Source organism: Silurus aristotelis, assembly GCF_946808225.1.
Source record: "Silurus aristotelis genome assembly, chromosome: 19".
In the NCBI taxonomy this organism is placed as follows: domain Eukaryota; kingdom Metazoa; phylum Chordata; class Actinopteri; order Siluriformes; family Siluridae; genus Silurus; species Silurus aristotelis.
In genome coordinates, this window is record NC_139592.1 from 22864679 (window position 1) to 22878519 (window position 13841).

The window sequence follows — 13841 nt, forward strand, 5'->3', positions numbered from 1 at the left end:
ACTCACGAATCTGCCCTCGTCCATACACCCGCTGCCACGTACTGTGTATATATATCTCTCTCCAGAATATGATGTTTTTACTAAAAGGTTTGTCATGTAATTTATGTCTTTGTTGACTATTTAAATAGCACTTTTAAATAGCATTTTTTTTTCCCTTTTTTTAATGTTGGTGTGTAGCAGTTGCGAACTACATAGCTAAAAGGTCAGGATGTCAATCCTAGGTGTGGCTCTACAAAGCATCTTACGACCCAGTTCACCTCACACACCAGTAGTCAGGACCCTCCATTTAACCCCCTTCCTCCTGCCCTACATACAGATTGAGGTACTTCCGAAGTGAGACTATTTCCCTGGCTTGGTGCCATTAAAGTGCTGGAATAAATGCTCGGTAGGAGAGCAGGAACTTGGACATTGAGCAAACAGAGGATCACACTGGGCCATGCTGAGCTGAGCTGCAGGTGTTGGGAATTAGTGCAAGCAATCTTCTCGGCCTCCCCAGCACACACATCTGGCGGCCTCAGAAGAGCAAAAAAGCAAAAGCCTTCAGAGTGAGAAGAGCGAATGGAAATAAAAGGAGTAAGAAGAAGGGAGCAGAACAGAGGGCACGTCTTGCCTGCTGTTTTGTCCTTTTTGTGTGGTCGTTAGTAAGCATATTGAGGTAATCAAGAACTTCAGTATTTTCAGGCGTGGAGTTCCAAGCTGTTTCTGTTTCCTTTCACTCGTTCTGTCTGACGTTCTTTCCTTTGTTTTTCGATTTCCTAATTTCCCTGGAATGCTCCCCGTATATCGTGCCACAGATTTTTGTTGGGTTTGATTCATTCGCACACGTCAGTTTGAGAGTCATGTGTTAGCGCTGATGCCCTCGAACAGAGTCGAACCCGGCTAAAACCAAGCTGCCAATCACCCCGACCACACACTCCTCTTTAAAACCAAGCCATCTAACTACTATGTTCAAACTCTAGAGAAAAGCGGCCGCAAACTCTTCCTGTTTTCCTTTCTTGTCTTCTTGTATATACTTATGGACTTGAACTTGGTGACATCGTGGAACATTTAAGAGATTTCGTTTCATTAGAAGTTGCAGTCTCAGTCTGTTTCCTTTATTTACAGTCATTTGTGACTATGAGTTTATGATCGCCAGAAGTAGTGACTGCAAAACCCTGACATCCTTTTCCTCATATCAGACCTATCATTTGGACCAAGCATCTGGGCTCCACCCAGACTTTTTCTCCATGACCTGTGGTTGTTTTCTTCCCCACCAGGCCCACGAGTGAGATTGTGGGAACATCGTCAGCGCTTGAAACGAGCTGCTGGATATTACCTTTCTATGCTCATCTGAGACCTGCTGTTTTCCTTCAACTGAAACGGGGGGATGTTTTGGAAATAAAATAGGGCTTCGTATGTGTTCTTCTACCAGATCTTCTAGAACTTTTCTACCATCCCAGAAAGATGCTTCCAAAAAGGAGCTTTTCTGCGTATCTGTCTGAGCGATTTTCTTACTTAACTACATTTTGAGAAATCAGTCGTTCCTTTTTATTTATGAGGATAAAAACTTAACCGGTGAAACACGCAGCGAGTCACCAATCAGGATCGAGCACTCGCTCTGTTTTACACGTGTTCTGATCGGCGCTTGGTGCATCTACTGATCACCAACAAACAGTTCAGCATCAGTTCAACATCAAGCAGAACATTTTTGAGGAATAAATGATGAAGAAACTCCAGACTCAAACACGTGACCTCATTTGGTCAATTTTTTTTTTAAAGTAGTTGAAAAGAAGGTTTTGGGTTCATGATGATTGTAATAAAACTCAGTGTTTGAGTCATTAATATCATTTTATTAATAGATCAGTGTGCTGAGAGTCACATTCGAGTCTTTTCACATCAACTGAGGTGATTAAGTAAAGAGTCTTGTGATAAAAATGATAACAGGAACATTATAGTTATAATAAATCACTACTTTGGATACTTAAGTACATTTGAAGGCACAAACCTTTGTACTTTTACTCAAGTGAAAGTTTAAAGGGACTCTTTTACTGAAGTAATAATTTACGGAGTTTATACTTAAATCTCAAGTATATGGTTTGTGTACTTTGTCCACCACCCAGAAATAAAGATGCCTAGAGTTTAAAACTAAGTAGGTTTGTGTGGCAAGGGGTCTTAGCAGTGGGGGTGTTCAAAGTATTGTATGCTGTTGTTATCATTGGGAAGTGGTAGGTGTGGGCTGTCAGGGGAAAAAACTCTTATCTTTATCCTGTTCTCCACACAATGCTTCTTAAGTGCACCCTAAGGTGAGAGGTCAAACAAATTCGCTTAGCTCAGGGGTTTTCATCTATATTGTTGCACTGTTGGGGATTTCCCAGCTTTCACACACCTAATTCAATTCATCTGGGCCTGATTTTATTAGGCCTATATATGTATCAGGTATCTTAATAAAAGCTCCCTGGAAGATTTGGGGAACCCGTAAAAACTACAGAAGGCTAATAAATTAAAAGGAAATCTTGGTGGTTCTGGTGCGGGAAGTATTTTATTGTTTCGAGTCCAATTCTCTTGTCCACTTATATGGAAACATCACTGCGAATCAATACAAAGTTCTGATCACCTTGTGGTTTCTTTTAACTGCCGAGGGTGAAAATGTTAATTGTACTCAGTACTGCTATGGATTACAGAGTCAACAAAGCTACTGAAAGTAAACTATTAAAAAATCTCTTGCAAGTGTTTGAAAACCACAATAAAAGTAAAATGATCATTGCTCATCATTGCTCCAGGACATTTTTAGGACAAAGGCACAATAAAGTTGCTCCGGTGCCTCCACCAGAGACTCGCTCTGTTTACAAGAAACTACTTTATCTATTCACATTTACACACAATCACCTTTAAATCCCCCTGTATTACTGTCCCCTTGCTCCCAGTGTTCCTGACACTTCTGGAATATGTCCTGGAAGTCTTCTTTCCAAAGCGTGTCAAGCACCTTCTGTGATTTACACTGGATCTCCACAATGGTGTCAAAATGGCGACCTTTGTGCTTTTATCTTCGGGGGAGAGGGCAAAGTCTGCAACATGAGATCATGTTGTTTTGAGAAACTCACGTGTTGAGGAGAGCTTGGTCACAGGGTGCATGGTCGTCGTGGGGCATCTGTTTTTTTCTGCCCGTGATGAAATGCAGAAGTGGTAACTCGTGGTTAGAATAGCTAGCGATATACACAGGACGATGTCTTTTGCCTCACTGACTTATGAAGGTCAGTGCTCCCTGTGACTGTGTGTGCAGCCTTGTGCTGCCATCTGTTGGTGTGTTACAAAACTAATCTCGAAACCTTTTGATACCATTCAAGGTTACAAGCAAAAAACCTTTAGACTGTTCCAAACACTTTTCATTAAAATAACTTCTTTCTATTCCAGGAATTGATGTCCACTACTTAAATAATCAGGGTCCTCTACTGTCTGAAATAATCATTGGTTCTTGTTAGTAACCATGTTTAAAGGCTTGCCTGTGGGAAATCTATTACAAAGGGGTCCAGAGTAGAACTTCAGGATGCTAAGGTCTCTTGTGAAATTTCCATGAGCTCAAAGTAATCAAATAGTCAGCAGCCAATGAATATATTGAGTTCTGCTAAAGTACCCCACTAACTTGCTTGGATTAACACCGCCTTAATCCAAGATTCATACCGGAAGAAAAGGAGAAAAGTGTTCCAGTCAAGTACTTGTAGAAAGGTCATTTTTTCCTTCAGTAGAGCTACCTGAACTCTGTGTTACACACTTGACCTTTTGCTAATCCTCTGAGAGCAAGGTGAATGCCTCAGCCTAAACAGAGACGGCTTTTCAGCACACTGAATGCTCTCTAAATGCTCCGGGTGGAACATGTAAACAGAATTTTTGTTTTATCTGGTGTTGACCGTCCCCCTGGTCTCCTGGCCATCATCAGCCCTCAGCTGCAATCAATCAGGATGAGGCTTGTCCTTCGCCACCTTACTGAGGATCTGGACACATTCCTAAACCTCCCCCTCACTGTCCTTAGCAAGCCATTCAGACCCGTCGCTTATCTGATAATGCCCTCGTATCCTTTAAGAGAGGCTGATAGAGCTCATATCTCTGCTCTGTAAATAGAGTGGTTGTTAGCTTTTTTTCTTAGATCGCTATTGTTTTAAATAGGCAGTGGCTAAGATTAGCAGCTGACAGTTTGCACCATGGGTGCTAAGGTACAATGAAAAAAAGAAATTTTGTCGAATCCTTTCTTCCTCAAAATTGGTTGATTATAGCTTGACTCAGTTTGGTGCCAAATCTTGTATCTATCTTCCCATACATCCCTGTGCTAGCTAGCACGTACTCGGGCCTACTGCCACCCACCCCGCATACACATACATTTTTCCACTCTCCTTTCCCAAAACAAGAGGCCCTTCAGAATAAAGCAAGATCTTTGTAAAAAGATTTGAAAAAATGTTCTTTTCGTGGGTTATGGAGATTGCCGTGCTGCATAGACACGACCCACACAATTAGCAAATTTACTGGAATGGAATGGAATGTGGTTTGGAAACCTTGAAATCAAGCGAATATTTGGCGTGCTGTTGAACAGGATTTTGGAGGAGTATTCGGGGATGATTGATGTATGTTGAGGGTCAGAAAGCGAGCAGCTGGGTCCACTGGGTGTGGAAACCTGTCAGTGGTACCCTGCTGTCTTTCTGAACATGTGCCGGTCTCTGTGGGGGAAACAAAGACCAGGCTCACTTAATGAATCTGCCAACAGCTCGTATAACATTTCTGATGAAGCTTGAGAGATCTGGGCTGGGGGAAAAAAATGGAAAAAGCATGTTATATAACACAGGCAGTTTGGTCTAGATGGCAAAATGCTAAAGAGCTTTGTATAATTGTTCAAAATCATCTACGATTTTGTACGCATTAGTACATGAATGCTACATATCTAGTTTGCTAACTAAGCTAACTGCTTGCTAGTGGTACAGTGTGAGGTTTGTTGGGTTGTGAACCCCGAGTTTGCGTAATTTTTTTTCTCCAAACGAGACAAGCTTAATTTATTGCCTAGTAACTTTTCAGTCTATAATCAGCTTCATCCAACTGCCATGTCCCACATAATGAAACACAACTAGACCCATAAAAAGAGTTATCTAGATTATTGGAGAATACCAATTTTGCCTATAAATGCTAGCGATGGTAACTGTAATACCCTTGATATTGAATTGTCTGACTCGGGGGTTGGCAACCGCCCCCCCCCCCCCCCCCCCCCTGCTGTGACTTCCTGTAGCCTTGACAAAAAAAAGTAAAACGATATTTTTATATAAATTTTTTTGTTACACAGTGGACAGAGTTTTAAAGAGAACAATCCTTATCTTGGCATTCAAGGTAACAGATGTATCACAGAAAGTTTATATATTTTGTCGATTAAACCATTTGACCCTCAAGTAGCTGATATTGGGGTCCAGACCCCTGCTCTCGTAAACTAACTATGGATTAATATAAAAAAAAAAGGAAAATGTCCGATTTTGCTGAGAAGTACCAAGCTAAAGGATGGAAAATAATTATTTCAGACTCCCAACTCGACAAACATTTTTAAAGAATATATTGAATTGTTCATTAAAATATCAGAGCATCTATACTCCGACGCCACTCTCCCATTGCCAGGCAACACTCCCACGTCTTGCCAGTGAAAGGTATAAAGACACGTGGATTTCTTACATTAGTATGTTACAATGCACGTTTAAGAGAAAGCACTGATTGACTCACTGAAGTCTAGACAGTTTCCCGCCGATCATTTTACGTTTTGCACATTCGTTTTCCAAGCAGGTGATGGTAATCTTTTCCATATGTCTCAATGAAAAAAAGGACAAGTCACTCTTTTGGATTAGCCAAGAAATGTCTGGAGTGTAAACAGTATGTGAGCTGTGATAAAGTTATTATAATGAAATTAACCTGTAAGCTATTGTGTCAAAAAAATGTTGGTTAAATATGATTCATATGATTATTTGAAAATGTATTTTCATATTACATTTTATTCATATAAAAAAATTGGTTAGAAAACTAGCAATAAAAATCTTAGCGTAATTGTTAAAACCTGACCTGAATAAAAGTGACATGTTTTATTACATTATTTATTCTTTTTTTTTTTTAATGACGCATCTCTATCTTTCTGTTTCTCGCAACAGACATAGACGAGTGCTCGTTCGACCGTGCATGTGACCACAACTGTGTCAACTCTCCAGGAAGTTTCGAGTGTCAATGCCACAAAGGCTACGTCCTGTATGGAGTCGCTCACTGCGGAGGTAACACACATTACATTCCTTTATTAGTGAGGTATAATATCGCTCCGTCAAATCGATTCAATCTCAGCCCATTCCTGTCCCAATCGGTCCAATCCCACCCATCTCATCCAAGTTCTGTTTTCCTTCTCTAACACTCCTGACCCAATTGAGCAGAATGCATGTGGGTGGCTGGAGGGTTGTTCTTGCGATGACTGACTTGATTTGAACATCCAGGTCTAATCTGAATCTGAGTGTGATAAAAGAAGGATAAGGAAATACACACCTAGTAGCAGTACTAATACTGTATATTTCGACATTTGAGAGCTGTTCAGGTCCATGTCATGCGATCTCGACAGATACTGTAGACTTGTTGCAGAGTGCGAAGGCTTGAGGGCAAAGACATTCCTGCAGTGCAAAACTTGCTGATCCTACACCTGGGGTGTGGCAGGATAGCAGAAAAAGGGTTTCAGAGTGATCCAAATAAATTGTGGAAGGATTCCGAGTGAAGCAACAGACTGAGAGTTTGCTAGATTAGTGAATGCGAGTTTTAATCTCAGTGATGCCACATCACGACCGGTAATTTAAGAGCAGTTTTAAGACCGTTCCCCTTCATTTGGGACGAAATGTAAGAAATATGTAGTTAGTGTTATGCAAATGTTTTCAGACTTTTTTTTCACGTACGTTCAGGGCTGCAGCACGACTCCCATGATACAGAGGGTTAAGGCAAAAGAACATAAAGCTCCCAGTGCACACTATTATTTAAGATATGGTAAGCCAAAAAATGCTTCAAGGTTGCACTTTAAGGGCTGTGGGGATGAAGTAATTACTTCGTGGTTCAATTCCGTTTTATTTGTATAGCACTTTTAACAATGGACCTTCTCCCAAAGCAGCTTTACAGAGAAAAATAGGTTATAAAAGTAAATAAGTACTAAATTGATAAAGTAAATACTATGACTTGATTTATAATAAACAATTTTAAGCCCCAAGTATCATCCAGTAAGTTCTGAAAAACTTTGTAAGGCAAGACAGCGAAGTCAGAGAGATTCTTTAAGTGCTATTCTACTGGGATGTTACTTTGGCATGTACCATCTTCCTATACATTGTTGCACCTCTTCATGGCAACTATATTCCATAATGGAAGTGGCTCATGATGCATCCTGCCACACTGAAGGAAATTGCTCAGGAATGGTTTGAGGAACATGACCATGACAAGGTGTTGACTGGGCCTACAAACTTACTCTCCCTTTACGATCCTCTTCAGAAGAATAAAGGGAGAGTTTTCTTTCTATTTCTTCAATGCAGTTCTCTGTAACTTGGCGGGCAGAATCAATCTGTCGACTTATAAAGTCATTTTGCAACCGCCATCATGAGTTACATCATCAATAAAGATCAGCGAGCCCTTTCTAGAAGCGCCAATGAAGGTCCAAGCAATGACACTAATTCAAACCGTGCTCAAACGATGAGCTCATATACTTTGGAACATGAGAAGATCCTTTCTTTTTCCACACTGGTAAACATTTGTGTGTCATCTCTGAATAGTGGAATTCTGATTACTTCCGACTTCTATTCTGCCATTTTGATATTTTCCGAGAGGACTATATTCTGAAATCCGCCTGTTCGTGCCATTCGGAAGTAACCACCTCACCGCAGTCTTGCAGGGTGATGTAACTCTTGAGGGGAAGGAATGTGTTCCTGTGGTTCAGAGGAAGGAGAGGCGAGGCGTTGATGGAGGCGTCATGATAGAAACACGTGTTTATGGGTGGATTAAGAGTTCTTCGATGGTGCCAGTCTCTAATTTCAGGCAAATCAGTTAGAGAGCGGGTACAGGAAGGCAGGGAGGCGGCCTGGCATGGAGACATGGTTGCCCAGGCATTGTTAAGGTGTTAAGAGACCCCTGTTGTGATGAATGAGCCTTTCTGCTTTTCTGTCCACACTTGACAAGCCTTTAGATAAGAGCTAGCACCGGAGAACACTAGAGGAATGGGTGCTGCTTTCCTATAGGAAGCTGTTCGGTTGTAAAACGGATGCTGAATTTTCGGAATGCAAGTTTACACCAAGAAGCAAGTTCTAGATGCTTGTTGAAAGAATTGTTAGTGCTTAAGACTTTGAATGTGTCCTGCAGTTAAAGAAAGCCTCATTAGAGTAGGTTCTGTACTAACGATGAGCATTTATTGTCACATATGAAGAAACTGTAAAGGTGTTTCTTTCAGCTTTTTGTTTGCTTAGTTTGTCATAGCTTGGTGGCAAGCTGAGCTCAAGAGCTATGAAATGAGGAACCTGGAGCTGAAAGTATCACTAAAGAGCCAAAGAGTGTCAGTGCTGGGGGTTTGAGATTATTAACCTTAACCACTGATTCAATACGGCACCAAGCACTGAGCCACCGCTGTCCCCAGTGCAATAACGAAATGAAAAATGTTGTGATTTGTAATACTAAGGCTGGCAGAAAGCCAAGCTGTGAAACCACAATAGCTCAGCTTTTTGCTTGGACTGAGTTGAAATTGGGTGGATTTAAAGGATTAGGATTGGATTAGACTGAAATGGATGGGCTCGATGGAATAAGATAAGCCTAAGAAACAAAATAGAGAAGAAAAAAGTAAGATGCCTTTAAAACAATCAGATAATTTCATCTTCATTGTTGAATTTTGGCCAAATCGAAATCAAACCTGATTGAATGTTAAATTCTGGTATGAGTGAACTGATCTTGGACCACATTTAAAAGCCTTTAGAGGCTGATATTTAAGCGATTAAATAGGATTCCTATTTCCAATGTCTTCTTCGTAATTTTTCTCCACACAGCAGGTGAAACTTCGTAAGCGTAATTTAGACAACTCGCTACATCTAGATGTCACAATATTACATCATTTAGCCGCTCAATCTGTGTCAGGCTCCGTGTAATTAATGTTAACTAAATACAGGAAAAGAATAAGCGATCCCCGTAAACACCCCGTTCCCCGTCCGCTTGAATCAGTTCTGCCTAAGAGGCATGTTCCGGGGGTCTCAGGGGGCACGAACAATTGTTGACACAAAAGGTCAATGAAGGTGTCAATCAAACAAGCGTTCTTATTTTCTCTTCTTCTCCCCTCCTTTCTGCTCCTCTGTCCACTGAGATTAATGAGGGCCTAGAATGCAGACAGCCGAAAGAGGAAACGCAAAGTCAAAGGTTCTAGTCTGGAGACGGCTCAAATCTTGGGTGAGAGGGAGAAGAGGGAAAATGGCCCAAAAGAAAAAGGGAACCAGAGCAGCCTAGTAAGCGAGGGCTTCATTCATGAACGCGATTCAGATTCATTGCTATTCTGTTCCTCTCTGGCTTTAACTAAGAGCAAAGCCTTTGATATGCCTAAAGACTCTTTATGTCTCCTTCTCGGTCTGCCTCTACTTCAAAACCACTTGGTCAAACTCAGCTCTCGCCGTCTCTTTCTCTCTTTGTTTTCTATTCAGCTCCCATCTGGTTTGCTGTGTTTTAGAGAGTGATTGTGGTTTTACTTTTTCCTTTTTGAAGGGGGGAAAAAAAACGTGCTTAGAGGCACAGATGAGCAAATGCAAGCCAGTTAATGTGCACAAACCTTTAGCCTGATTTCCGTAAAAATCCAATCAAGCCAAGGAGGAAAACTTGTTATCGAATGATGCTGATATCAAACTCCATTCCATATGTTTTTTTTTAAATGTTTGGTTGATCAATTTACATCGTCAACACTGTGCCGTTTTAATGGACAGTAAACACATGACAAATGAAAAAATTTCGTGTGTGTTTTGGTCATTTACAAGTCAAGTAAATGTATGATCAATCATTGTAACACAAAGATGCTCCTGGACAACTTTGGTGGATTTGTTTATAAATGACAAAGATCGCTTCATTCAAAGATCCATTACTGGGCTAGCAATGCCTGAGCTAAATACTCCCATACGATAGTGTTCTTACAGGTCCTGGTGAGTTCTGGTCTGTCTTGACCTGGATTTTCAAGGTCCTCAAGTTTGCATATCTTTTATTTCATTTAAATTGTCGATAATAAAAAGGAGAATTTGACTAAAATGATGATTGAGTCTGTGTTCACAGCTGGATTTTAGAAACGGAGGATTTTAACAGCTCCTATGTATACACTCAGAGCTTATATTCAGACCGTTAAGGAGAAATAAAAGAGGATAGTTTGCGTTCTGACAGCTGTGTACTTCACACAACGCGTGCAATCCTTTCTAAACTTGCATAAGCTCGGCCCGGTTGATGCTACGTGGTTTTAGCATTGTTCCTACTCTAAAATGTGTTTCAGATCAACAAGACTTTTAATGTTCACAAGGAACGCAAGTCCTGATGGGGAAAAGTGTTCACTTACAAGCTCTGAGTGTGTGTTGTAGGAAAACTCCAGAATATATTTGCCGTTTTATTGGTACAGAGTGTTTTGTATTTCTCTTCGCGTGCAATTACTGCCCCTCTCACATATGAAAGTAAGTAGGGGTCAGCCTGTTCGGCACCACTGGAACTTTAACCCCAGCAATTCACAACCTTCTGCTCGAGGGCTCAAATCCAACACAGAAGGAACAGTTCAATGTAAAAAAAGAAAGTTTTTTTTCCTCTACGTTGTTTTTTTATTTTATTATTTTTTTACTTTCCCTTCACGGAGGCCGATGCAGAGTTGCTGAGCTTCTCAAACCCTTATTGTCGTTTGATTTTCAGACATCGATGAGTGCAGTATAAACCGTGGAGGATGTAAGTATGGCTGTTCGAACACGCTGGGCAGCTATGAGTGTACGTGTCCACCTGGATACAAACTGCACTGGAACAAAAAGGACTGTATCGGTAGGTGCACAACAACACTGACCCCTACAGGCCAACACACACATTACACAAACACAGTGGATGTTTGCATGTTGTCGTGGGTTCTCTTGTGTGCAAAAGGTAAACAAGTAAATGACATTATATTTTCTGACTTCAGAAACTGCTCATATATTTGCCTACCAGCTGTAACTACCAGATGGCAACACTATTTATTTTAAAAGCACCAATTTGGCATGTTTGAAGTCAAGTCATGTAGTGTAGTGTGGATATATTTATGCCCTGGTTTGAGTAGATGAAGAGCTCTGTAGATGCTCCAAGCCATCACTGAAAATGGCCACAATTCCAACTTTATTTAAATACAAGGATACCTTATTTAGACACTATATAAAGCATCCTTGAAGTAAAATTCTGAATATTTACCTAAAGTAACCTTAGGCAAGCAGAATAAATAAAGGCCTTCCATCATTACTGACCCCCCCCCCCCCCCCCCAGCCTAGTTAGATGCTTGTAAAATGATGGTTTCTTGTTTGTCAATAGACTTAAGTAAAGTATTTGTTGACACAGAGGTCGTGAAGTGTCCGTCCAGCCTGGTGGCGCCAAAAGCAACGCTCTCCTGCAGCAAGACGGGCAAAAAGGAAAGTTGTTCTCTGACCTGTGCATCCAAAGCACACTATCTGGCAGGTACATGCTAAAGGAACCCATTTATAACTGTGCATGTAATGAGGAATATTGATATCCAATGTTGATACACAAATAGATAGACAGATCACTTTACTTACCCCAGAGAGAAATTCAGATGACATTTCTTACCTCACAATACGCCATTCAAATCTGAACACAGTTTCAAGCAGAGGTACAAACTGACTTACAGTCTGTAGACTAACAGCTGAAATGATCTGATTTTGATTAGCATTGCCTGCTACGGGTGTAAAAACTTTATAGTTTTGCAGTCACTGAGATGTGGTGCCTCTAACACGTCCTTTCTTTAGAGTCAGACAACAGTTACACAGTCAGCTGTGGTGTACGAGGGAAAAGCCAAAGTAGACTGAACTCCAGTAGCAGCCAGAGCTGCATAGGTAAGAGCAATATAATAATATAACAGTACAGCAGAACCTAATCCAGATGGAGGGGTGGATGAACTGGATACAGTCTGACTGAATTAAAAATAATGGATAAATGGATAGATGGTCCATCTAGTCTAGTGGATGGATGGATGGATGGATGGATGATTTGGATGGATGGATGATTTGGATGGATGGATAGATGGATGGATGGATGGATGGATGGATGGATGGATGGATGGATGGATGGATGATTTGGATGGATGGATGGATGATTTGGATGGATGATTTGGATGGATGGATGGATGGATGGATGATTTGGATGGATAATATGGATGGATGGATGGATGGATGGATGGATGATTTGGATGGATGATTTGGATGGATGATTTGGATGGATGATTTGGATGGATGATATGGATGGATGGATGGATGGATGATTTGGATGGATGGATGGATGATTTGGATGGATGGATGGATGGATAGTTGATTTGGATGGATGGATGGATGGATGGATGGATTTGGATGGATGGATTTGGATGGATGGTTGATTTGGATGGATGGATGGATGAGATGGATGGATTGGATGCATGGATTGGATGGATGGATGGATGAATGGATGGATGGAACTTGTTCGGATGAATCTATGAATGAGTTTGATAGACTAATTGATGGAACCTGGTTGTATTATGAATGAATGGGTGTCTGTACTGAATAGGAGAAGGATGGTTATATAAATACACCGTTAGAGCAATATGTGGATTTGAATGTTTTCGGTAGGATGCTTGATAATAATGAACCTCATCAGATGTTTGGATATACAGAACGTGATTGGATGTTTTTTTTTTTTAGAGCTATACATTATTGCATGCGATAAATGGGATCGGATGTTTGGATGTGATTGGATGTGAAGAGCATGATTGGATGTTTGATAATGATGAATGAGATTGGATATCCCAACGCTGCTTTGGTTTGTCTGTAGAGACTTTGGCTTCTCCAGTGAAGCAGACGGCCTCGTTCCGAATCAAGAACGCCAAATGCCATCTGCACCCCAAGCTCAGGGGACGAGCAGAAGACGGAGGCAAGCAGATTGGGCCAGGTGAAAAGGCATAGGTCATAAATTCGGATATTTTCACTATAATATACTATAATATAATCACTATAAATATGTATCATGTAAAAGAAATATGCGCAATACTCGCATTTCACAGACAACGGCTTATTAATTGTTGCTCAGTCTGTTGCCTTCATTTAGTATCAGTGTGTAACGAGTGTGTGGCGTGCAGGTGGTCAGCTCTGCAACAACTGCCAAGTCACCTTCGTTAATCTGAAGTGCGAGTCGTCCAAGAAGACCAAAGTTCGCCAAACACGTAACCCATCCAATAAAGAGGTCACACGTATCACTCTGGAACTGGAGGCAGAGATAAAACCTGGAGACACTACCGGTAAGTGTGGACAATTCATATCGGAGACTCTTTCAATATTAGTGAATTTAATGCTCACTGTAGAAATTATTGCTAAATGTACTATAATGGATTAAATTGAGCCTTTGTTTTGCCATTTAGATCTCAGAATTCATGAATGCTGTGGCATAAATGTCTAAGAAAATGTCTAAAACTGCTCTCTATATATTAATGTCTTTGCTGCCAACATGTTTACTCAAAGTTAAAATGAACCCATTAGCTTACTGAAGAGACAAGAGAAGGTGGTCAAGAATTGACTTGCTTTAGCATAATAGCGACATCTACTGATCAAGACAGGAATTATATA

General features: G+C 40.8%; 1 protein-coding gene across 5 annotated transcripts in view; it reads left to right on the forward strand.

Annotated features, from left to right (window-relative positions):
* The window catches only part of scube3 (signal peptide, CUB domain, EGF-like 3), an 81959-nt gene that overhangs the window by 61308 nt on the left and 6810 nt on the right, over positions 1-13841 (forward strand). For all 5 annotated transcript variants that reach the window (XM_083521360.1, XM_083521359.1, XM_083521362.1 and 2 more), the window contains 6 exons: positions 6144-6260; positions 10909-11031; positions 11575-11691; positions 12000-12086; positions 13054-13170; positions 13358-13516. In XM_083521360.1, coding sequence (XP_083377486.1) covers positions 6144-6260; positions 10909-11031; positions 11575-11691; positions 12000-12086; positions 13054-13170; positions 13358-13516 — 720 coding nt within the window. The remainder of the gene's footprint in view (positions 1-6143; positions 6261-10908; positions 11032-11574; positions 11692-11999; positions 12087-13053; positions 13171-13357; positions 13517-13841) is intronic.